We start from the raw sequence: 25,705 nt of genomic DNA, 5'->3' as shown, positions 1-25,705 counted from the left end.
GGATCCTTCGAATGTGGTGACTGGTGGAGTGAAAAAAGAGGACAAGAGGGACCCTATCATGGTTCTGGGAGGGAGGGGACAGGTGAGGGTAGAGGTGTAGGATATGGATTGGACATGGTTGAGTGGCCACAGTGAGAAAAGGCAGACATGTCAGAAGTTTTCAACGTTGGCATCTCTGGAACAGATGAAGGTGGAGAAACTGGGACAATGGGTTGGAGTCCTTACAGGAAGCTTTATTTTATCTATTAAAGATTGTATTCTTTTAATGTAAATGTTAAAGCTATATTGTATTTTTGTGAATATAATCCTTATTGTTGTTACTTTTTTTGCATTATTGGTATGTGCACAGGCTTGGCAATACTTGGGTACCACACAAGCAGATAATGAAAATGAACAGGCTGCAATTGTCGCTCTCCAGAGGTAAATTCTAATAAAGCACAAAACATCTACACTATTTTCTATATCAGCATGTGGAAGTTATAATATGTTGCTTCTTCTGTAGGATATAGTTTGGTCCATGTAATAAAGTGCTAATTTTTTGTGATATAAAATTTAGATAATGAAAAATGGTGAGAAATCTGGTATGAACATTTATAAGAACAGGAATGTATGTGATTGTCTGCATGAATCACAGGATCCAGAATTGTTATAATGCAAAAGGAGACCATTTGGCCCATCATGTCTGCACCTGCTCTCCAAAGAAGCATCATGACATTGTGCCATCCCCCTGCCTTCTTCACATAGTTTCAATTCAAGTGATCATATAACACCTTCTTGAATGCCTCAATTGAACCTGCCTCCACCACATTTCCAGGCAAAACGTTCTAGACCCAAACCACTTGCTGGATGAAAAAGTTTTTTCTCATATCACATTTATTTCTTTTGCAAATCACTTTAATTCTATGCCCTCTCTTTCTTGATCCTTTTACTAGCAGGAACAGTTTCTCCCAATCTAGTTTGACCAGACCCTTCATAATTTTGAACATCTCTATCAAATCCCACCCCCCGCCAGTCGCCCCCTCTCCAGGGAGAACAGTCCCAACCCCTTTATCCTTATAACTGAACTTTCTCATCCCTGGAACCATCGTTGTAAACCTCTTCTGCATTCTCTACAATATGTTCACATCCTTCCTTAAATGTGGAGCCCAAACCTGTCCACAGTACTCCAGCTGAAGTCTAACAAGTGTCTTGTACAAATTCAGCAGCATAACCTCCTTGTTCTTGTACTCTATGCCCTTATTAATAAAGTCCAGACTACTATATGCTTTATTAACTGCTCTCTCCACCTGTCCTGCCACCTTCGATGACTTATGTACTTATACACTCAATACTGTTGCACTCCTAAGAATTTTACCCTTTATTTTCCAGTGTCTGTCCATGTCATGCATCACCACACACTACTCTGCATTGAACTTCATCTGTCACCTATCTGCCCACTCCATCAACTTGTTGATGAATCATAGGAAAATCAATAGGAGCAGAATTCTGAAAACCCCAGTTGGCATGTGTGATGGTGGGAGGCTCAGAAATCGATTTCACGTCAGCATGAGTTTACAACTGGATCTTCTGCTAGTGCCCACCGTGGCGGGTTATTAAATCCTCCAGACATTAGCGTGAATCTCATTTGTATCTCGTTAATGAGATGCAGATGAAGGTCTGACCTCCCACCCTATGCTAGATTCTCCACGATGCCAGTGGGTAAACCTGTTTGCGTAACACATGTTCAGAACAAGGTGGTGCGCAGATATTGGGAGACATCTGAACAATGCCTGGGGCTGCCTCCAGTGTTCAACATGTAAGCTGTCAGCAACCCAAACCCTGGAACACTACTGACGTGGGTGGGGGGAGCATCTACTTGTGGACCTTCCAGATCATGTTACTTGAAGGGTTCCATCTTCCAATGTCCAAATGTTCCAGGAGATCTATCTTCTTTTCTGAATTGCGGGTCAGTGATGTTGGGCACCTTTTCAACACGGCACCCAAACATGACAGCAGACTGCATTCCATCCAGGCCTGCCCCATTACTGAATCTGAACCCAGGTTCATCATTAGTGAGGTTGGAGGGGGGGGTAGATTGGGGGAATTTTCCTGCTCTGTTTGCAGCTGGAAGCATGGAACGTTCCAGCCCCCATCATGGGAGAATTCCACCCATGGTCAAAGTAGCAACGAACAAGACAACCCTCCTTCATTAAAGATCTTTGACAAATACTTGCCTTCATTTCTCATCCTTTTCTCAATGTAGCAAGAGAATGCATGTGACGTTGCTTAGGCCCATTTTTATTATGTTGGAAAAAGAAGCGTATTTAAAGGTGAGAAAGTGAGGGTGGCTTTGGCTGTTCATTTCCTGTCTTTTCCCCCTAGCTGTTGCCTTTAAATATAATGGGTGGAGTTTTACCATATATTTTGAAAGTCTCAAACTCAGACTGAAAATCACTGTGTATCTCTCCAGTTGCATAGCCCAGTTTGCACTCCCGATCTCGAACCCCCCTAAGGTTTACACTCTAGTAGGATGAAACCTATTGGGGTGCCATTTTTAAAGGCGACTTATTAGCACTGAAGTGGAACTGTTCTTCCTCTCCCCACACCGCACCTTCTATCACAGAGGTTCTGGGGCGTTATCCCTGCACACTCATAGGGGGGTCTTGCTGCCCTTTCACCACCAGCCCCGCCCCCCCCCCCCCCCAAACAAACACAGAAACTTTTACAGACTAGTCACCAAATGTCCTTCAGGATGGGGAACCTCCCACTTCTAAACACTCTGGCTGAGATGTAATTTGAGTCCTACAATATATAGCTGACTCTAAATGGCCTTATTCGCCACTCAGTTGTAAAATATTAGCCATAGAGCAGTATCATATCAGATAAATGTTATCCACAATAAACCTGGCTTCATCAGATCAGATCAACGTGTTTACAATCCCAGCCCAAATTCTCATGTGGTGATTTCCTGAGTAAGATTCAAGGACTGATGCCCAAATTGGGAGGGTTGTCCCATTGCCCTATCAAGCAACGTACAACCCCAACTCAAACCTTTCGTCAACACCCCAGGTTCTGTCATCACTGTCCCAAGCTGTGCCCTGTCCACTACTCAAAGGTCGGAGCACAGAGTATACGTGACCCTGAACTCGGTACCAGACCACAAGGCTTCAGATCAAACCCAATTTCTGATCAGCTATTACACACTCTCAAAACATCTCAAAGTAGTATACCATTTGAAAAGACAGTGGGAAGCAAAGAGACAAAATAAGCTGTGAGTGGGAACTTCAAAGCCCACATCAAGTGTGGCTCCTGAATATTGAAAGGCATAAATCCAGTCTAGAAAGTGACTCAGGGGATGAATAAACCAACATGGGAGAGTAACCAATTTGAGCATGATGTTACTAATCCATCTGTCACAGGTATATCATTCCTCAATAACATTGATAAGTGTGGTCACTAAACAGCCTTTGTGATGTGAAATGATGGGATTCTTCACCGTAATTGTGCCTAAAGGAGGGTGAGATTGCAAGCAAAATGGGATAACACCAGCACTGATTTCTATCACTGAGAAACTGTCCTGACTAATATTTCCTTACCCTGCCAATACTGTCCTGGGCTACCTCTTCAACACCCACCTCATGTAGATGGTGGCATTGATCCCAGATCTTGTATTATGCCTGCTTTCCCTTGTCCAACATGCAAAAAATGGTGATAGGTTTTATAACAGCTAATGTTCCCTAATAAACCAGGAGGGTCTATCCAAGGCCTTCTCTGTCTCCATTCTGATGCTGTTATAAACTTGAATCGGCTTGAAACAATTCCCTGATCTTTGGCATAAAGAACTAAGCAAAGTACAGCTCAGAAACAGGCCTTTTGGCCCACCAAGTTTGTGTCAACACAGATGCCTCTGTAATCTAATATTTTCTGGCCTCTACATAGTCCATATCCTTCTATTCCCTATCTATCCAGATGCATTTTGAACATTCTTATAGAATCTGCTTCCACCACCTCCTCTGGCAGCGCATTCCAGACATTCACCACTCTCTGTGTGAAAAACTTGTTCTTTACATCTCTGTACACTTTTTCCCCTTTCACTTCCAACCTATGCCCTGAGTAATTGACTTTTCAATCCTGGGTAAAAGACTGGCTATCTACTCTATCCAAGCCTGTCATAATATTGTAAACACCTGTCGGGTCCCCCCTCCCCTCTTCCTCTGACACTCCAGTGAAAATAATCCAAGTTTGTTCATTGTCCATATCCTCCAATGGCAACATCTTGGTAAATCTCTCCTGCACTCTTTCCAATGTATCAACATCCTTCCCGTAGCGTGGAGAAGAGAATTGTTCAGAATACTCCAAATGTAACCGACCCAAAATCTTATCGAGCTACAACATGATTTTCCAACTCCAATACTCGGTGCCCTGACCAATGAGGGCCAGCGTGCCATATGTCGTCTTGTCCACCTGAGTTGCCACCTTCAGGGAGCTGTTGATCTGGACACCTAGCTCCCTCAGTATGGCATAGTTGTGCCGCTTGGAGTTTCTGGCTACCTCTTCTCAAGATGCTGCAACAGCAGTGGACCTGGCAGGAGCCTGCAATGCATAAGTTATAAATATTGGTCTGGGAAACTGGGTCAGGGCTGGAGGAGTGGGGAGCTCTGCCATAAGAATGCTGCTGAGGTTATAAACTAAGGAAACTGCCACATATAGTTGCATGCATGAGAAACACTAAAAGCAGCAGCCTATTGCTGGGCAGCATGGTGGTGCAGTGGTTACCACTGCTGCCTCAAGCGCCAGGGACACTGGTTCAATTCTAGCCTTGGGTGACTCTCTGTGTGGAGTTTGCAAGCTCTCCCTGTGTCTGTATGGGTTTCCTCCAAGTGCCCAGGTTTCCTCTGGGTGCCCCGGTTTCCTCCAACAGTCCAAAGGACGTGCTGGTTAGGTGCACTGGCCATGCTAAATTGGCCTTTTATGCCTGGGAGATTAGCAGGGTAAATACATGGGGTTATGGGGATAGAACCTGGGTGGGATTGTTGTCAGTGCCGGCTCGATGGGCCAAATGGCCCCCTTCTTCACTGTAAGTATTCTATGATTCTACTGTTAGACCTGAACAGTCCACAATTAATGAATAAAATCAAATCATTATCGTCCTGCCACATCCAGTTACGAATGATGGTGGGGACCTGGGAATTAACAAGAACAGGACATCCTCAGCAATGTCATAGCCCTGTATGATTTTGAGACTTGGCTGATATGATTCCAGGCAGCTTTAGGCAAAATTAACAAATTGACGATTTCACTAGGTATGCAAAGGCTTAAACAGCTAAGTTTTATGGACAGAGGTTATGGACTCCAAATTATGGATTGTGTTAAGTAGCATAGTTACTATATGTGTGCTACAGTGTTACTGGATTAATGATGGAAAGGATTGGACTCATGATCTGGAGATATTGGGTTCAAATTTCGCAACATTGGGGAATTTAAATTTAATTAAATACATTAGCAATTAAAAATTGATGGAGCATGTCTTATACATCTAGATGGGCAGAACTGCAATCAAGAAGCTGAACACCATCCAGGAATAGTGCAGATCACTTGATCAACATCCCTGGATGTTATCAGCCACTTCTAAGCACAGTAGCTAGAGAAGGCATTAGGGCAACTCCCCAATACTTTATTTTGGCAGCTCTGAAACTTGTACCATCAAGAAGTACTTGAAAAGTAACATCAAAGGAATGCCAATTGCATATTTTCCAGGATGTATGTTGACTTCATTTGGTGTGCATAGAATGGAACAGCACAGCAGGAGGATTTGACCCAATGTCATCGTGCCAGTTCTTTGAGCCACCTAATTAGTCCCATTCGTCTACCCTTCTCCATAGCTGTCATAACTCTTTTGAAAGTTAATGTTGAACATGCTCCCAACACTCTTTCAGGCAATGTATTCCAAATCATCCTAACTGTGTATTTTTCTGTCCTCACTAAGCACTGATTCTTTTGCCAATTAAATTTGTGTCCTCCATCCTTCTGGTACCAGAACCAGTTTCTCCTTATTTATTCTATCAAAACCAGTTATTAAACTATCACTCGTATTGAAGATTACCTATTGTAGGCCACATGTCTGTCAAACAGTATGGCGTTGGCTTAGAATGTTGGGATTCCCAAATCAATATGTTGTGGAGTCACAAGTAATGCGGAGGTCTTCAGCAGTTGAAGACAAGGTCCAGTGGGGATGGACAATAGATATAGTTTCGACGTGTACAGCATGAAAGGTGAAGACTTTAGAGGAAGTAAAAAGCGAGCGTGTAGCTTCAAACCAAGGAAGAGCAAACCAAAAACAAAATCCAAGACAATACGTCTGAAGTTGTACTTTAGCTCTTGAGCCAATTAGGAATGCTTACCACATTCCATTGAGATTCATCTCTCTACTAATTTAAACTGCCAACATATAAAAGACATCCATTTACTACTATTGCACTAAGTAATTTCACAGCTAATGTAATAGATTAAATGTGAAGGGAATGTAATTGTAAGGAAAAGAACAAAGATAAAAATAAAATTATGGTGATTAAGAACATCCCATTGTGTCTGAACTAATATGTTCTTATCTTTTCTTCCTAATGTATCGAAACCAATGTTGTCCAATAAGTTAACCAATAGACACGTGACTAATTCAGAATCCAGATGTGGATAATTGCATTTCTGATTAGTAAATAAATAACAGATGAGTAAAACACACCATTGTTGGGCATGTGATCTCAATTCTCCAATTCCGGGTTTGCAGTTGTACTTTAACTGTGCTCTTGTCAGTAAAATGGTCGATAAAAAGTAATGTGTGATTTTTTTTTTCATTATGACTACTGATAGATGTTAATTATACACACAAAGTCCATTAATACTTCCCTTCTTAACTAAATTATCTTAATTTTAGTTTTCCGGTCCTCGTGATCTTGTAAAGTCATTTCCAAAGCACTTAAAGATGTAGGGTGGAATATTCCCACAGTGCGGCACACACAGACCATGCAAACCCTCACCAGTCTTGCAGTGAGTGCAGCCGGAAAATCCCGCCTGTAGAGTGAAAAATGCTGTGCCACATCAGTCTTTGGAAAAATCTGCAAATCCATTTTTCTTTCTAGATGTCTGGAACTGCAGTCTTGCAACTTGGTCGCTCTTATGGCACTGGCAGTAAGTCTCACCAACACGGGTCTACAACAAGAGGCCAGTGAAGCCCTAAAAAACTGGATCAGACATAACCCCAAGTACAAGTACCTAATAAGGGGGAAAACTGGATCTCCAGCTCTTGGAAGGAAAGAAAGTAAAGAAACGGATGGCAGGTAATTACAAATCTGTGTTTGAGTTAGTGGTGAAAAATTTGTTTGCAAACATAATTACTGCAATTGCCAAAAGAAAGTATATTTGCATACAATCTGTTTTAACTGTATGATTGAGTTAATTATAAGGAACATTTTTACTTACTTGATGCCCAATTAACATAAATCTTTTTAGCTTATTCCTTGCAGAAGTGAAAGATTTGTTTCTGAAAGCAGCCCACCAGAATTCTGATACAATAGACCCAGACCTGCAGACTGGGCTAGGTGTACTTTTTAACCTCAGTGGCGAATACAATAAAGCTGTTGATGCATTCAATGCCGCACTGACAATTAGACCACAGGTAAAATCTCACCCTTTTGAATGACTGCATATTTTTACTATGATGATTCCAATATGATTTCAGTTTCAACTAGGATTTTTCACTTCCGCAAAACTAAATTGGAAAGGGGCTTTGAAAATGAAATTGGTTATAGTCTAATGGCTAAAATGGGTGGCACAGTGGTACCATGGTTAGCACTGCTGCCTCACAGCACCAGGGACCTAGGTTCAATTCCCGACATGGGTCACTGTTGGTGTGGTGACTGCACATTCTCCCCATGTCTGCGTGGGTTTCCTCCAGGTACTCCAGTTTCCTCCCACAGAGTGAAAGACGTGCTGGTTAGGTGCATTGGCCATGGTAAATTCTCCCTCAGTGTATCCAAACAGGTACCGGAGTGTTGTGACTACTGTATTTTCACATTAGCTTCATTGTAGGGTTAATGTAAGCCTACTTGTGAGACTAATAAATAAACTATGAGTGGGAGTAATATAATTTAGATTTTGTTTGTTTGATATGCTTCTACTTTCCTTTCCGTTTCCTCCCTCAAACCTGTTTGGCTCTCACTCCGCCAATGGCTCGCTTTCAGTCACTGCTTTCCCCTGCACCTTCCCAATTCCCCACCATGGCCCCTCATTCCTTCCAGCTCAAGCAGAATGGTTGGTGGGGAGTAGAAGGGAGGAGCATAGGTACAGCAAGGATCCACAGACCAGGGTGGAATTGGCCAGAGTTATGGGGGAAAATCAATGGAGGGAGCTGGGGGTGGGCTGGTGTTTGGTAGAACAGGAGGGAACCTGAACAATATTGTATTTTCATATTTGTCTTTGTTCTATCTTCATCACCGTTTAGCAAAAGCAGTTTCACAGACACAAACTGCATCTGCCCCTGCACATGTACAAGAAGTGCTCCCCCTTGTGTTGCAATACAAATAAACACATTCTCCCATGTTTGAGTTGTTGGAAAGCCACCAAAACCAGCATCTACTAGGATAGAATTCCTGAACAAAAATTGTCACAATCAGGTTTCTATAGGCACAATTATTTCACAGCAGTCATCACGCTTGAAGTTATTAAGTTAAAAACTATATATTTAAAAAATAGCAACAACTGCAGATAAAACACACAAAGAATGTGGTATTAAATCATTAAACAGGCAAATGTAAATCTTGCCATTTGGAATTTTGCTGACAATAGCTTTAAAATGCACGTACATGTATATTTCCAAGGATTACTTATTGTGGAATCGACTTGGAGCTACCTTGGCAAATGGAGATCGGAGTGAGGAAGCTGTTGAGGCTTACCAAAGGGCTTTGGAAATTCAGCCTGGTTTCATCCGATCAAGGTACAACCTGGGAATCAGTTGCATCAACCTGGGAGCTTACAAGTAGGTGCTAAATTCAGTTTTCCTCGAAATTTAACTTTGTGATTTGACTGCCTGTTTATTGAAGAGAGGCATTGAGTCCTGGAGATTTCAGCAATTTTTTTTCCTTCCATTTTAGACATTTGTTGCTGGATCAGTTATTCCAAAATGAGACCCAGCATTGCTGTTTTTTAAAACAATGGGATAAGGATTCTTTTGTGTTCAGAAAATCACAATGTAGTAGAAAGATTTCCTCTGATTGCTCTTTATAGGGAACTGGAAAATCTGAGGCATGATTGCACCCCCCCCAAAAAAAAACTAAGTGCTCAATGAGCAGGAATATGGGAGTTTTTCCTCACCTGTATTTTTGAGCAAGTTTAATTGAAGGAATTTCCAGGACTCAGTGAATCGCAGAGGCCATCAAGGGATTTACACTGGTGGGGCGTGGGAGATCAGTTGACAAGAGCCACCCCCTCATATTTCCCCCTTTTTTTTTCCCCTCTCCCCACTCTCCCCCTCCCACCCTCCTACCATCCTCTTCCCCCCATTCCCTTCCTTTCCCCCGCCCCCTTTTCCATGTCTCCCCACTACCTTTCCCACCCTCTCCCCGCCCCTTCCCTTCCCTTCCCCATCCTCTCCCCCTCCCCCTCCCCCTCAGACTTCCAGTTGTTAAGATCCCAAATACCAGCTCTGACACCCCCACCCACTCCCCCAGCCTCCTGATGGCTGGATCCAGCCTCTGATTCATGACCACCACCAGCACCTATGCCCCAAGCAAAGTTCCACCCATTCCCTTCCCTCCTTTCACCCCCAAACCCCAGTCTAGCTCTGCCTCATCCCCCTCAGTACTGCCCAATGTACACTGGGCAATGTCAGTGTGCCAGGCTGGCACTGCCCAAGGAGCACACCCCCTCCACTCCAGACCTCCCCTGGGGGCTCAATGGCCTCTGGTGCCAGGCCATCAAGCCTGGTCCGCATTAGTGAGGACCACATATGATCCCTGCTGGTGTGACCTCCGCCGGTGAAGGTGTAATCTTTAGTGAGTTGATACAATTGAGTCCTGAGCTTGCTAAATAGATTGAAATCACCATTTGATCACCAGCCTCACGCTGTTCCCTGGTGCAAGGCTGTCCCTGTCCAAGAAAGTGGACCGGGAAGATTGCGACTGACCGGATGCCAGTTGTGAATCCCATTTTTTTTTTCCCTCCTGACATTTTCCAGAAATATCCCACCCCTGTTCTCTTAGAATGCTTCAGTGATTTCATGAGGAGAAGTAGCAAAGCAAGAAAATGTTCCCACTGTGGTTGCAATATTGCTAACAGCATGGTGGCAGCAAGAAATCTGAAATATCTTGGTCTGTCTTGTAATATAGTTAATGTAAGTAGAATGTAATTCTTGAAATTTGATTCATTTTCCTAATTGTGGTTGAAGGATATTTGTGTCCACACAATTAAAATAAGAATTCATATTTGCATTGTGCCATTCATAGCCTCAATTTGGCTCAAAGTGCATTAGGATCAATGAAGTACTTTTTGAGGTGTAGTCATTGCATCGTAGGAAAATGTAGGAACCATTTTGTGCACAGCATAAACCTAACAGCAGCAAAGAACTAATGGCCAGATAATCTGTTTCGAGCTGTTTGTTAATGGACCAGGAGATCAAAGTGAATCTTTTATTCAGCTTTTATATCCAAGAAGGCACAAATGGCCTTGATTTTATGTCTCTCCTGTAAAGTGGCCACACTCTGTGTTGCAAATGATATGCCGGCCTGGGTAATGTGTACATTCCGGGTGGGGCTTGAGCCCCAGAATTTGATTCCAGCACCCAGACAAGGATGAACCCTGATGGTGAGCTAAATGACTAAAACTACAAAGAGACAAAAAAACTCTACTGAGCACGGTGGCACAGTGGTTAGCACTGCTGCCTCACAATGCCTGTGACTCGGGTTCAATTCCAGTCTCAGGTGACTGGGTGGAGTTTGCACATTCTCTCCACGTCTGTGAGAGTTTCCTCCAAGTACTCAGGTTTCCTCCCACGGTCCAAAGAGTGTGAGTTGGGTTGATTGGCCTTGATAAATTGTCCCTTAGTGTTGGAGGACTAGCAGAGTTAATATGTAGAATTGTGGGAATAGAGCCTGGGTGGGATTGTGGTCGGTGCAGACTTGACAGGCCGAATGGCCTGCTTCCGCACTGTAAAGATTCTGTGAAATCCTGGAGCAGAAATTTACTACCATATTACCTCACCTAATCATTCCCTTTGTTGAAATCATTTTAACAATTGGATAAATACCTGAAAAACAAAAAGAAATTGCAGGCTATGGAGGAGAAGTGGGAGTGGGGTTTGGGAATAGCTGAGTTGTTCTTGTAGTGAGCTGGCTTGAACATGACAGAGCTGGAACCATTCCGTGAAAGTACAAATATTGTACTGGCAGGCCGTATACCAGCATACAGTCAGTAATTACAGAAACAGCAAATCTTGCATTAATGAAAGAAGCTTTTGGTCTGAGACCAAAGCAGATGGCTCAGGCTCAAAGTCGGGAGCCAGGGTGTGGTAAACGAAATCCAAAATCCAGGCTTGAGCTAGACCACAGCCTATTGACCACTCATCTTCTATCATAACATCATACACTGGGTCCTCTTGAGGCCCAACTGACAGACAATAATACCTTATAACAGTGTTAAGGAAGCCCACACTTTCTCAAAACCAGGTGGCTGTCCTTCCCAGATGCTCCACTGCAGGACTGCCATACCCAGCAATACTCCTCAAAACCACCAAAAGCCAACGTGTTCCACATATGCCACTAAACACCACCATTTTCCTTTCCCAAATGTTTACTTACTACATGTTACCTACTGAATCAATGAATAGTCCAGACTGTGCTAGAGATAAGAGATAAACATTCAATAGTTGAGGGTATTAATTTATGGATTTCACATATCAGTTTGAGTTGTAGAACTCAGTCCCCAAAACAGTGACATCATGTGAAAGATAACATGGGGGCACAGTGGTTAGCATTGCTGCTGCACAGCACCAAGGACCCGGGTTCGATTCCTGGCCTGGGTGACTGTCTAAGTGGAGTCTGTACGATCTGCTCATGTCTGCGTGGGTTTCCTCCAGGTGCTCCAATTTTCTCCCACAGTCTGAAAGATGTGCTGGTTAGGTGCATTGGCCATGCTAAGTTCTTCCTCAGTGTATGTAAACAGGCGCTGGGGTGTGGCGACTAGGAAACTTTCACAGTAACTTCATTGCAGCGTTAGCGTAAACCTAATTGTGACACTAATAAATTAACTTTAAACGTTAAAAAGAATTTGACTCAAGTCACTGAAAAATAATTCCCCTGACACTATTTTGTGTATTAACCAGCAATGACCCTCCGTTGAAATAAGGTAGCACATCCTGTAACTCTTCTAGAGCAATACAGTGGAAGGTCTGTCAATCACACAATAAAAATAGTACATGCAGTTCACATCTCCTAACTGTCAGATTTATTCACACTGTGCCAAAGAAAAATGTAAAGGAACAATCTAAGAATGCGCTGTGGATTCTTGATTGATGTTTCAACGAATGTGAAGTAGTAACTTCACAGGAATTACATTTTGTAGCCAGAAAGGAACACAAATTTACACTTAGTAGAGTGTTATAATTTATATGATATTGTGTTCTTTTCTAAATATAGAGCAAGAATTTTTATAGGGATTACCATTTTATGAAGAAACATTGAGAACGTGGGGCATTTTCACAAAAGCCAAATCAAGGGGGGAAACCTGATAAAGATCTTCAAAGACTTGCGAAGGATTACAATTCGGTAAATAAATTATTTCCAGCAGTCAGTAAAATAGACACAGTTGGGCACCGACTTAAGATGGTCACAAAACGAAGTAAAGAGAAAATTAGAACAAAATCCCTTTACATGCATGATCGAAATGTAGAGTTGTTTGTCACAGACAATTGCTGAAATAGTAATTCCTTTGTAATTCCTTTTAAAATAAATAGTGCCTGGGGGAAGATAAAAATTTTAAAAGGTAGGAGGCAAGCAAAAGAATGGGATTCCTGAGGAGATAAATACTGGCACCAACATCTTGGGCCAAGTAGTTTCTTCGCTGTACTATTCTGTTTCTAATATGAAGATCTTGCACATACATATTCATTAAGAACATAAGAAATAGGAGCAGGAGTAGGCCAGCTAGCCCTTCGAGCCTGCCCCGCCATTCAATAAGATCATGGCTGATCTGTCGTGGCTCAGTTCCACATTCCCGCCCTCTCCCCATAACCCTTAATCCCCTCGCTTATCAAAAACCCATCAACCCGCGTCTTAAAAATATTTAGCGAGGCAGCCTCCACCACTTCAACGGGCAGAGAATTCCAGAGATTCACCACCCTTTGAGTGAAGAAGTTCCTCCTCAACTCTGTTCTAAACCGCCCCCCCTTTATCTTGAGGCTGTGCCCCCTAGTCCTACTGTCCTTTCTGAGCGGGAAGAGTCTCTCCACCTCTATCCTATCCATCCCATTCATCATCTTATATGTCTCAATGAGATCTCCCCTCATTCTTCTAAACTCTAACGAATACAAGCCTAGTTTATTCAGCCTCTCCTCATAGCTCAACCCCCTCAACTCCGGAATCAGCCTAGTAAACCTCCTCTGCACTCCCTCCAAAGGCCAAAATATCCTTGCATAAGTGCGGCGACCAAAACTGCACACAGTACTCCAGCTGCGGCCTCACCAATGCCCTATACAGCTGCAGCAAGACATCTCTACTTTTATATTCAATCCCCCTCGCTATGAAGGCCAGCATCCCATTAGCCTTCCTGACCACCTGCTGCACCTGCAGGCTGGGTTTTTGCGACTCATGCACAAGGACCCCGAGGTCCCTCTGCACCGTCGCCTGCTGCAGTTTTTCGCCACGTAAGTAATAGTCCTTCCTCCCATTATTCCTACCAAAGTGGACCACCTTGCACTTGCCAACATTAAATTCCATTTGCCAGTTCCTGGCCCATTCGCCCAGCCTATCTAGATCCTTCTGCAGACTCTCCACACCCTCCGCGCAATTTGCCGTTCACCAATCTTGGTGTCATCAGCAAATTTCGACACCATACACTCGGTTCCCTCCTCCAGATCATCTATATAAATGGTAAATAGCGGAGGCCCCAGCACCGACCCCTGGGGCACTCCACTAGTCACCATCCGCCAATCCGAATAGCACCCATTGACCCCCACTCTCTGCCTCCTATTTGACAACCAATCCTCTATCCACGCTAACACCCTACCCCCAACTCCATGCCCCCTTACCTTCTGCAATAAAAAGTGCTAGAAGTTAGCTAACAATCTTCCCATGTTTTAGGAAAGAGATAGAACAAGTCTGAGGAATTATAGACCACTTTGCCTCAGTATTGGCCGTAAGAAAGACAGTGTAGGCCGGGATTCTTCAGCTGATCGTGCTGGCAGGATTCTCTGGTCCCACCAGCAGCGTACCCCTGCCCAATGGGTTTCTTGCCAGTGTGGGGTGATGACAATGAGAATTCCAACCAGAAAATGACAACCAGAGAGTCCCACCACCAGCAAACACCGTTCCACCTCCTGCCACCAGGAAGCATGCAGCTAGAAGGCTGGACAATCTCACCCATAATCTTTATTCAACATTCTAATAGAAAAACATATGCCACTAAATTTGATTCCATGTTACTCATTTTGTTTACTTGTTTAAAGGGTCACTTTGGCACCTTCAGATTCCAGCCATGCCAGGACACTAATGGGCAATCTATCATGACCAATCCACCTAACCTGTACATCTTTGGACTTTTGGAGGAGACCAGAGCACCCAGAAGAAACTCATGCAGACACGGGGAAAACGTGCAGACTCCACACAGACAGTGACCCAAGGGTGGAATCAAACCCAGGTCTTTGGCGCTATCAGGCAGTATTAAGGAAGGGGTAGAGGTAGAGGAACCATGCAAATATTCGTTGACGTTGGGCAGGATTTTCTGGTCTTGGGGTGAGTGCAGCTGAAAAATCCTGCCCTGAGAGCAGAAATTTATGAGAATGATTTTAAGTGTCCAGCTAGTGAGAAAATGGGAGCGTTCTTGATTTTTTTTGGGCCAGTTCTCGCATCCAAACTTACTTACATATTAAAAATATGGGCTAGTCCATTTCTAGTTGCTGCAGGCAATGGGTTGGGCTTAATTCACCAGCCAACCTGCAGAGGGAACTATTGCGCATGTGCAGACCTCTGATTCTGCACATGCATAATTCCAACAATAGGAATCTGACAGACAGAGCATTGTCAGGCACCTGCTGCTGCAGGCAGCCTCGCAAACTTCTCTCCTACCCTGCAATTGTGGGGGCGAGCAGCCAATTGTGAGCCCCACATCACGGACATCTAACCCCCTGCCACACCTCAGCCAGCCAGACTGATTGCGACCCCCATCCGATCGTGATGCAGAGTGCACAGCAGGACCTCCCTCTGTGATTGGGCCATCCTTTCAGGCATCGTGCCCTCCCATAGGCCCTGCCCCCCCCCCCATAGGCCAGTGGGCATTACCAATGTGCCAGACTGGCACTGTCAAGCTGGCACTGCCCAAGGGGTACCCCCCTTGCTCTCTGCCTCCAGTTCCATCAGCAAGGCGAACACAACTGTTCTCCATTCGTGGGGAGCAGGTGTTTTCCTCACCAGAGAGAATCTTTCTCAGCCATAAGGCAAGTGAGTCCAGACAATTGAGCGCCGCGTTCACTAATAAAGATTTAAATGTGTCATTCAACCTCTCACCCATTTGCAGCACAGGCTGATCTCACCGGAAAGCCAGCTCTCATAAAATCACAAGAGACGAGAAATTGGCTGTGATTCTGATTTCTCCGCTCTCGTGCAATCAATGGAGGAGAAAGTAAGTATTTTCACAGCATTGCTTGTCAACCAGGGGAGCAGCAGCAGTGATCTGATCAAGAAAAAAAAATCAAACTCATTATCTCTAGAGGGATAGAAATGAAAAGGAAGGAAATTATACCAAGGGGAGGTGATGGCCTAGTGCTATTATCGCTAGACAATTAGGCCAGGAACTCAACTACTGTTCTGCAGACCCAGGTTCAAATCCTGCCAAGGCAGATGGTGGAATTTGAATTCAATAAAATATACCTGGAATGATTGATGAAACCATTGTCAATTATTGAAAAAACTCATCTGGTTTACTAATATCCTTGAGGGAAGGAAAACTGTCATCTGTACCTGGTGTGGCCTACATGTGATTCCAGAGCCACAGCAATCTGGATGACTCTCAACTGCCCTCGGACAACTAGGGATGGGCAATAAATGCTGGCCAGCCAATGATGCCCATGTACCATGAATGAAAAAATACTTGGGCTTATTTTGAAAAAAGGATCGGATTCCCCATACCTCATTTTCCAACACTGACCTCAGGATCAGTCAACTACCTTCTGGGATTGTGGATTGACCCTACCTGGTCTTCTGGTCTGCTCCTTGTCCAATTGGAAACCTCTGTCAATCAGTCTGATTTCCTGCTGGGAAGCTCATCAGGACCACAAGATGCTTGCCATGGAGTTAGAGCCCCAGAACGTAAAACTCTGCACCTTCACTATCCCCAGCCTTCCTTAACCTGCAGCCTATATAACTTTGATTCCACACCATAGTGTCAGGACTAGCAGTCACGTGTCATTGATTGACATGTAGGTAATTAAATGCTGTAGCAAAATTATTGCTTCCTTTGTGAAAAGTGCTGTCAGTTACTGTCAGCCCCTTCTCATGCCTGTGTCTAACAATTATAATTAACTGCTTTAATTTACTGCTTTAATACTGATTAACCTTTCCTCAACCATCGTCACACTGATCCTTGCAGTATCACTTGCTCATGGTGCAAACTAAACTAAATTAAAACATTTCCCGTCTCTCTCTCTCACACAAACTGAAATTTGCCCTGAAGATAGCTCTTCGGCAAATCAGTCGCATGATTAGTATGAAGTTGTCATCATATCAGTGATCACGTATGCCTTTTTTTTAGAAAAAGTAATGATTATACTTACGTGTTGCTCAAATTGAAAAAGAAATACTCAGCCAATTTATTGGCAAGTGTATCCATTATTACAAAAGTAAAATACTGCATATGTGGAAATCTGAAATAAAACACAGAAAATGCTGGATATACCCAACACGTCCTGCAGAATCTGTGGAGAGAGAAAGAGTGTTATTGTTTCAGGTCCTGACCTTTCGTCAGAACTGAGAAGAGGTAGAAATGCAATAGGCGTTGCGCAGGTGAAAGGAGGCAGGATGGAAGACCTAAAAGAAATAAGAACTAGGAGCAGAGTAGACTTTCCCTTGAGCCTGCTCCGCCATTCAATAAGATCATGGCTGATCTTCTTGTGGACTCAGCTCCACTTACTGCCTGCTCACCATAATCCTTAATTCCTTTACTGTTCAAAATTTATGTATCCTTGCCTTAAAAACATTTGTGGTAGCCTCAACTGCTTCACTAGGCAGGAGTCCGCCTATACAATAGTTCCCCAGAACAGGCACCTCAATATGCATAGTAACTCTTCCAAAAGTTAATGGCTGGAATATTATCAGTCCTGAAACCAAAAGCCAGTTCCAGACTATAGGGAACACCCCTTTTGATATCACTGTGGAGAAAGAAGTTTACTTGACTTGAGTGATGACTTTTAAATCTCTACGTTCTGTTGAGAACTGTGAAACCCTCAGGTTGCTGTTTAACACAAATGCAAAAGAACTCCAGAAGCCCTGGGCTGAGCAAACAGCCTGCAAACATCTCTCAACACCTTAAAAACTGTTCTAAAAATCTCTAATTGCGATGATCAGCAGTCAGGTCCAAGCAGACTTAAGTGCAGAAATTCCATTGTGTGTCATTCATTTCAAGGACTCCCATTTTCTCCAAGCAGAAACTCACCTGGATTGAACTCAACACATAAGCCACCCCCTCTGGACTTTGACCTCCTAAGCACTGGACATCATTATGAACTAATATTAATTTCTGTGGCTTTTTTATTGTGGTCCCAACCCCACCCCTGCTGTGTTTGAATGGAATAAACTGACAATGTTAATTAACCGTAACTCAAGTTTGCTGCAAGCAATTATTAAATTGGATCACCCAAACTGAAGGATTAAAGAAACATCAATACTTTAAAAATAATTCAGAACATCTCTGCTTATGGACAGAAGGGGAGAGGCTAAAGAAGTTCAGTTTCTCTCTCTCCTGCCCATTGCAAAACAGAAAAGAAGTGAGAGGGGTAAAAGTGCAAGTGTTGCATCCTTTGTGCCGTGGAAAAAGAGGAGCTTTGGGGTGACTGAGGCATAGACTGGGGTGACATGGAGAAAACAGTCTCTTTGAGATGCTGATAGAGGAGGGAAAATTGTGCATGGTGATGACATCATGCTAGGGGTGGTGGAAATGGGAAAGAATTATCGGTTGAATATGGACACTGATGGAGTGGGAAGTGAGCTCATGATTCTGAGAGGGAAGGGAAGTGACGAGACCAGAAAGTCATGGAGTACAGCAGACAAGGACGAATGCCTTGGCAACCATGGCATGTGTCTGTGTGGGTGTGGGGAGAAAGAGGTGAAGCTTCATTTGAAATAAAAGTTAGATGTATCAGAAGCACGAGTATGTGATGTTCCATTATTGGAAGTATGATGTCAAGAAATGTAGCCATGATAGCTGTGAGAAATCACTTGACTTACATTTGGTTAAAAGCCTATCCCTTGATATGGACATAGGAAAGTCAAGGAAGGGGAGGAAAGACTCAGGTTTGGGTCTTGTGAAAGTGACAGAAGGGTGGAAGCAAAGCCAATGCAACTTTACAGTTCAGGGCAAGAGCAAGAAATGGTACTGATGGCAGTCAGTGTATTATTCCTGCACTATTATTATTTTTAAGATTTAAATTTTTCAAGCACATTTAAGCTCTTCACAAAGCAAGACTCATATTGTAAGCAACAAAGCCATTCACTACTACAAGTAGAAGCATTCTTTATTTCATCCATTTGTAGCCAGCTCTGTTTCTGTGACCTGTTGCATGAACGGTGAATGACAGAAATCTATTCAATTCTGAATGGGGTAGGAGATGGAAGAGTACACGAGGCTCAGAGAAGCATCTCAGAACGTCAAGAATCATTGTGGAATGAGAGTGGCGTATAGAGAAAAGTAATTCCAGAGTTCAGCAGAGCTGGATGAAAACAGAAATAGAACAGTCTGTCCGAGGTACAGCTGAGAAACCTATCCAAAACAATCTTAGGAAATGAAAAGCAGAACTATGGGATTCAATAAAATGACATTTAAGAAGGATTTAGATGTACACTTGTGATGCCAAAGCATACAAGGCCAAGTGCTGGAAAATAGGATGAGAATAATTAGGCGGTTTATCTTTGACTGGCACAGATGTGATGTGCCAAAGAGCCTTTTTTCTGCACTGTATATATCTGCGACACCATGACATTATAAAGCGAAGTTTTGCTTATCAGGATTTGCAAATAAGATCCTGGCCAGACTTCTCCCAAAAAAATTCTACGTGTTGAGTTTGCATGAAAACTGGAGTAACTTACACTGTTCTTTTCAGTGGGAGTTCAGACTAGAATCTCCCACACTCTACACTGCAGCGGTCACCAGCGTGAATGTCATTATAAATCAGTGGACAGGGCCTAATCCCAGCCCGGAGGCTGAAACCAGCGAGCATGTTCAGTGGTCCTGCACTGTCAGCCTCCCAATTGCAGGTTAGCTCGATCACTGGCCAACCCTGCGACCCCCCACAATTGCTGCGCCTCTGACCTCTCCATGGCCTGATCACGGCCCCCCACCGCCCCCCCCCACCCAGCCTTTCCAGGGTCAGCCCTGACTGTCCCCTGGAAATCTGCGCTGGGAGATGCTATTGGGGCACAAACTGTCATGCAAATTCCGCACGTCACCCCATGCAAAATTCTCCCAGCCCACTGCACTAAAAAATTCGCACAGCAGGATTGGAGAATCGCAGCCACTATCTTTTCAATTGTAGAAAAATAAAATCAAAAACAATTTGCAATTAAAGTTCTAGGATACAACAGTTAGTTAATTTGATCATGCAATGCTATGAGCTATGAGGAGAGGCTGAATAAACTAGGCTTGTACTCGTTAGAGTTTAGAAGAATGAGGGGAGATCTCATTGAGACGTATAAGATGATGAATGGGATGGATAGGATAGAGGTGGAGAGACTCTTCCCGCTCAGAAAAGACAGTAGGACTAGGGGGCACAGCCTCAAGATAAAGGGGAGGCGGTTTAGAACGGAGTTGAGGAGGAACTTCTTCACTCAAAGGGTGGTGAATCTCTGGAATTCTCTGCCCGTTGAAGTGGTGGAGGCTGCCTCGCTAAATATTTTTAAGAAGCGGGTTGATGGGTTCTTGATAAGAGAGGGGATTAAGGGTTATGGGGAGAGGGCGGGAAAGTGGAACTGAGCCACGACAGATCAGCCATGATCTTATTGAACGGTGGGGCAGGCTCGAAGGGCTGGATGGCCTACTCCTGCTCCTATTTCTTATGGTCTTATGTTCTTAATGCTTATTTTAGTTCATTGTACAAGACAGAACGGTTTTCTTTTATATTGACTGTTCTGTCAAACCTTTAGTAGATGCTCCCCTAAAATGGAAACATGAAAACTAGAAACATACCATTTTGATTTATGGCTAGAATTTTATGCCCCTGAAAGGCTGCAGGAAGGAGCCTAAAATTGGTTGCCATGGCAGTGGCTTTGACCCACCATCCAGAAGCCCCTGCTGCGATTTTACCAACAGGAGAAGCAATGAGCAGCCCACTAACCTGCAGTCCATCTGAGGTTCCTTAGTGGCCATTTCATGGCTATTTAAGGGTCTCCCCCTGCTGCAGCTGGGATTTTACCAGTGGCAGTGGAGGCAGCACCAATTAGGCTAGTTGTATTAATATGTTTGACCGCATCTAGATGATTAATGTCATTGAATATTGTTGAAAAAAATCATTTTGTTGAAACTTGCACTCATCTGGACAATCACAAGAATACCAGTTTATGGTTGTCAGTTGTCTTGTAGTGTGTTGCTTTTGCATGTACTGGAAACTACATATATTCATTCACAGGGCCCTGTCCTTTGCAGACAGAAAGAATATTTACATACATTGCATCTATTTCAGCTAAACAAAGTAAGTGGTCACCATCTGCTGATTCATTCCCCTGGGCAATGCCATGACCAGAGTCAAGCCACCTGTTTTAAATTTCTAACAATGCTTTGCAGTTAATTTTCAATAATCATCACCTGGTGCATCCTTCATGGCAACGCTTCCAACAATCAGAGTCTATTTGCCAACCAATCTGCACCCTCCTCGCATTTAGCATAAAGATGTTGTTTTCCCTACATTGATAATCTTGTGATTGTCAAAGCTTTGCATTTTGTACTCATCAGGACAAAGTGTCTTTTTTTAGCACCACTTGAGCTCTGTACTCCCAAACAACTATAGATGTCATTCTGATGTGCAGTATCAGTAATGACAATTATTCTGCTATCCTTTAATACATCTGTCATTGTTGATTCAGAGGTTGTGTATAATGCTGTGGACTTGTATTTAGGAGAATCACAGGTATAACAGATTTTTTAAAAACTCTGAACTGAATGTAACTTTATATAAATCAACAAACAGAAATTTCTAGCAAGACTCAGCACACCTGGCAGCATTTTGGAGGGAGAAACAGAGTTAATGTTTCAAGTCCAATTGCAATTTCTTCAGAGAGGACTCGAAATATTGGTACGATCTTACCTGCCATTCACGCCATGCTCACCTGCAGCGATATCGGAGAATTTGGTGGCCAGCCAAATTTCTGTTCACTGCGATGTGATGGGAAAATCCTGCCGACAGGTGTGAACAGTAGTATATTCCAGCTGTTACTCTGTTTCCTTTCACACGGAAGCTGCCTGATCTTATGAGTTTTTCCAGCATTTTTTGTTTTTAATTTCAGATTTCCAACATTTTACTTTTTATGATACAAAAGCAAGATTCAGGTTTAATATGGGAATGACCTTAATATGGGCATTAACATAAACAATTGATATGGCTTATTTGTATTTCAAACAGAGAAGCTGTCAGCAACTTCCTTACAGCCTTGAACTTGCAGAGGAAGAGCCGAAGCACACAATTTTGCCATCAGTTCATTTCGGGCAGCATCTGGACAGCCGTCAGGATAGCGCTTTCCCTGATGGACCAGCCTGAACTCTTTCAAGCAGCACATGTTGGAGATCTTGACACCTTATTGAAAGCCTTTAACATGGACTGACCTGCATTCCATCAAACATTTAAGGTTATACATGATATATAGAATTGGGATTTCCATGTAAATGTTAAGAATGCTGTATATATCAGGATTTTTACAGTTAAGTTTACAGCAGAATTTTCACGGGGGCTACGTGACCCATTCCTAAATGCTATCCACTGGTTTTGCAGTCATTTTCGTACAATGAACAAATTGGAATTTATCAAAATTCAATTAATTAGAAATATTTCACACACAGCCAATTTAAGATACAGTATACCTTTTAGTTGGAAATATTTAAAATCTGAATAGCAAGCATAACAATGTTTCATACATTTGATAAGGTGTGGTAATGTTACATTTTTCTCATAATTAGAATATCCAAGCTGTGTTTTGAGTCATTGCAATCTTTACACCATTGTCCAGTTTACTCCCTCCACTTGGGAAGCTGGGCCGTGATGTACTTTAGTAAAAAGTTCAGTTAAATGTCATCAGAACAGCACTTCTCATAACTAAAGGATAGAATTGAAGGTAGAGTTCAGTTTAGCTCTAGTTACAATGGATTGAGAAAACGGGCTGAATTTTCTAGCCCTTCCCGCTGGCGGGATCATTAAGTCCCACTAATGGTAATCCCCTTCCCTCCTCCCCTTCCTCCTCACAACCTCCCCTCCACAGCAGGTTTCTCGGTAACATAGTGCGAGCTGCACAAAGCACCACTGACAACAACCAGACCAGAATATCCCACCGACAACCAATGGCGGACCTCTACATGCCAGAAAGGTACCCTGGGGGTGGGGATTGGAGGGGGGTGGGAAGAAATTCCCATCTGTAATTTCCAAACTATTCTTCTTACGTTTAGACCATTGGGGTCTTACCTACATCCAACATACAGAACAACAACTCCTCAGTTACACCAAGATTTGCTGCTTAGAAAAACCAAACTTCTATAGCATCATCTGCTTTGTTGCCGAAAATGGAATGCCAGATGGACAGGAGAACTTCAGGAGTTTTCATATCATCCTTGTGCACAGAATGTGTAAATCATTTTCATTTCAATTTGAGGAATTTAGGCAAGTAATGAAAGGAATATTATGTTAATTAGTTTCATTTGCTGATTTCAGTTAATTAAGATTACTTTCTATTTCTATACATCTGTGGCTTTTTCCTTCATTTCCCCCCCTCTCATCAGACTTACATCTTTACACTATCTATCAGCACCGGTTTTGACAAGCCCATTTATATCCTATGATAATTCTGAATTAGTGAGACACAGCCCTTCTGTGGTAGTGGAAAAAGATGGATAAATGTGAGACAACAGGCAACAAGTAGAGTTAATTATATTCTTGAAAAATACTCTTATTTACAAAAGCAATGTTAATCAAAAGAAGATGAAAGGAATACATTTCCACATCAAAATGGATCCATAGAAATTCAATAGAACTTCCTCTCACTGAAAAATATTTTTGTTTCTGTAAAAATGGCATAGATCCCATTTTTGCCATTTGGGTTATTCTACCCTAAAGAATGCTATATGTTAAAAGTCAACTTCTTACAGATTAACCTTGCAAAATAAATTTTCTATTGGATCCAGTTTAGGGTGGAATATGAAAGCATTTCAGCACTTTGTATTGTTTTAATAATTTTGTGATTGATTTATTTTCCATGATCGACTGTTATTGTTTCCATTTATTTATGTCTTTTCAATAAAGCCACTGCAAGATTTACGATATTTTTGCAGCAGGATAAAAATGGCCCAGTATTTAAGCTCAATAGCAATTGAAACCGAAAAGAGTACACTAGAAATATGGGATTGTCTGATTTAAGCAGCAGGTTGTAGCCACTGGATCTACAAGCAAGAGATTCAAAATGGAATATGACCTGAAGATTTGGGTTTTATCATTTTAAAGAAGGCATGCAAAAGGGAAATTAATTTAATATGTTATAAAGGATGTTTTATTCCAAATACCATCTTCTAGATCAATCATTTTTTTAGTAATAGTTTGCTCTAGTTATAATTAAAATACTGCATTGCACTGAATGAATTAGGAATATGTATATATGCCTCATCATTCAGAAAATATGGGGTGATTCTCCCAAAGTGCTGAATTGGTGAGGAAACTGGTCCAGATCACGACTGTTTTTTCAGTGCAGCTTCAGACCTAAATCTCCCCATTCTTTGCACTGCACAGGTCACAATTGTGAATCTCATTAAAAACTTGGGGGTGGGGGGGGGGGGGCGCTATTCACGCCAGAGGCTGGAAGATCCAGAACTCTGCGCAGCACAGTGGCCCTGATCTGGCAATCTCCCCATTTGCTGGCCAGCCCAAGACCCCCCACAGTGCTGCCCCTCCAGCTCCCTCCCCACCCATGGCCCGATCGTGGCCTCCACAACTATTCCCGGGCCAGCCCTAACCACCACCCCGAGGCAGTGACAATCCCCCCACACCTCCTCATCCCAGCAGGCCGCCCCGCCCCGCACCCCCCCCCCCCCCCCCAATCCCCATCCCCGGCAGAGCAACCCCTCCCCCAGCCCATCCCAACTGCTGCCCTCCCTCCGTCCCAGACCGATCGCAATGCAGCATGGCAATGGGACCCCCCACCAATTGCCCCTAGGACCTGCCCCTTGGCACTGCCCAATGCCAGGGCCACAGGCTGGCACTGCCAAGGTGCCCATGTTCAGGAGGCACCACTCCCTCACCACCCAACCCTCTGGCCCCCCCACCCCCCCACCCCCCGCCCCCCGATTGTCCTCTTTTCATTCTGGCAGGGTCTCCTGCTAGTTCTCCGAAAGTAGGGAGCTACTCTAAACCCTGCGGAATGAAATACTCCTGGCGGGGTGGGAGATGCTATTGGGCCCGGCAAGTTCCATACTGAGCCCGATAATCACATGCAAAATAGATTTAAAATACATTTAAAAAAGACTTAAATGATTTACCTCTCTACCCGTCGGTTTCCAGCGTGGTCCCAACTGCGGCTCTTGGAGACGCGCATGTGTCAGGAATGCATGCACAAATCCCACGAAATGGCTGACACGCGATTCTTCCAACCTGACCCGCCAGAAAATTTGCAGGTCGCAATGGGAGAATCATCCCCTTTATTCGCTATAAATATACGGGAAGAAAAACATCACTGGTTTTGGATAATCTAACTATATTCCTAGCACATACAAATCTCACCGCATGACTTTGAAAGGCAATTTTCCTTTTGTTCATGTTCTATCTATCTTTATTTTGCAAGAAGTTTGTTTTCCCTTGAACATGATGTAGTTTACAGCGTTTCTGGTGTATACTGTTAATGCATAAGGTGTGAGATAAGCATTAAAACAATAACTGAGTAGCATGAAATACATCTTGCAATTTGTACTAAAAAAAAACCAATAGCTATTTCACGGGACTAGTTAGTATCAGCATAAATATTTTAAGCATAGCAGTAATCAAGTGTACATTTTCATTGCTACTAATTGAAAG

General features: G+C 43.2%; 1 protein-coding gene across 3 annotated transcripts in view; it reads left to right on the top strand.

Moving 5' to 3' along the window:
- pex5la (peroxisomal biogenesis factor 5-like a) overlaps positions 1-24,464 on the top strand; it is a 185,769-nt gene extending 161,305 nt beyond the window's left edge. For 2 of the 3 annotated variants that reach the window (XM_080185633.1, XM_080185632.1), the window contains 5 exons: positions 350-420; positions 7,116-7,313; positions 7,486-7,651; positions 8,853-9,010; positions 22,064-24,464. In XM_080185633.1, the coding sequence (XP_080041759.1) occupies positions 350-420; positions 7,116-7,313; positions 7,486-7,651; positions 8,853-9,010; positions 22,064-22,262 (792 nt within the window). In that variant the 3' untranslated portion in view covers positions 22,263-24,464. Of the gene's footprint in view, positions 1-349; positions 421-7,115; positions 7,314-7,485; positions 7,652-8,852; positions 9,011-14,689; positions 15,085-22,063 lie in introns of those variants that run through there. The other variant, XM_080185634.1, reaches the window with a different exon arrangement.
- Positions 24,465-25,705: the final 1,241 nt, after the last annotated feature.

This window comes from Carcharhinus amblyrhynchos, chromosome 3 (genome assembly GCF_965287045.1).
Source record: "Carcharhinus amblyrhynchos chromosome 3, sCarAmb.v2.hapA, whole genome shotgun sequence".
NCBI lineage: Eukaryota > Metazoa > Chordata > Chondrichthyes > Carcharhiniformes > Carcharhinidae > Carcharhinus > Carcharhinus amblyrhynchos.
The sequence above is the reverse complement of the archived record's forward strand: the minus strand, read 5'-3'. Positions and strand labels throughout refer to the sequence as shown.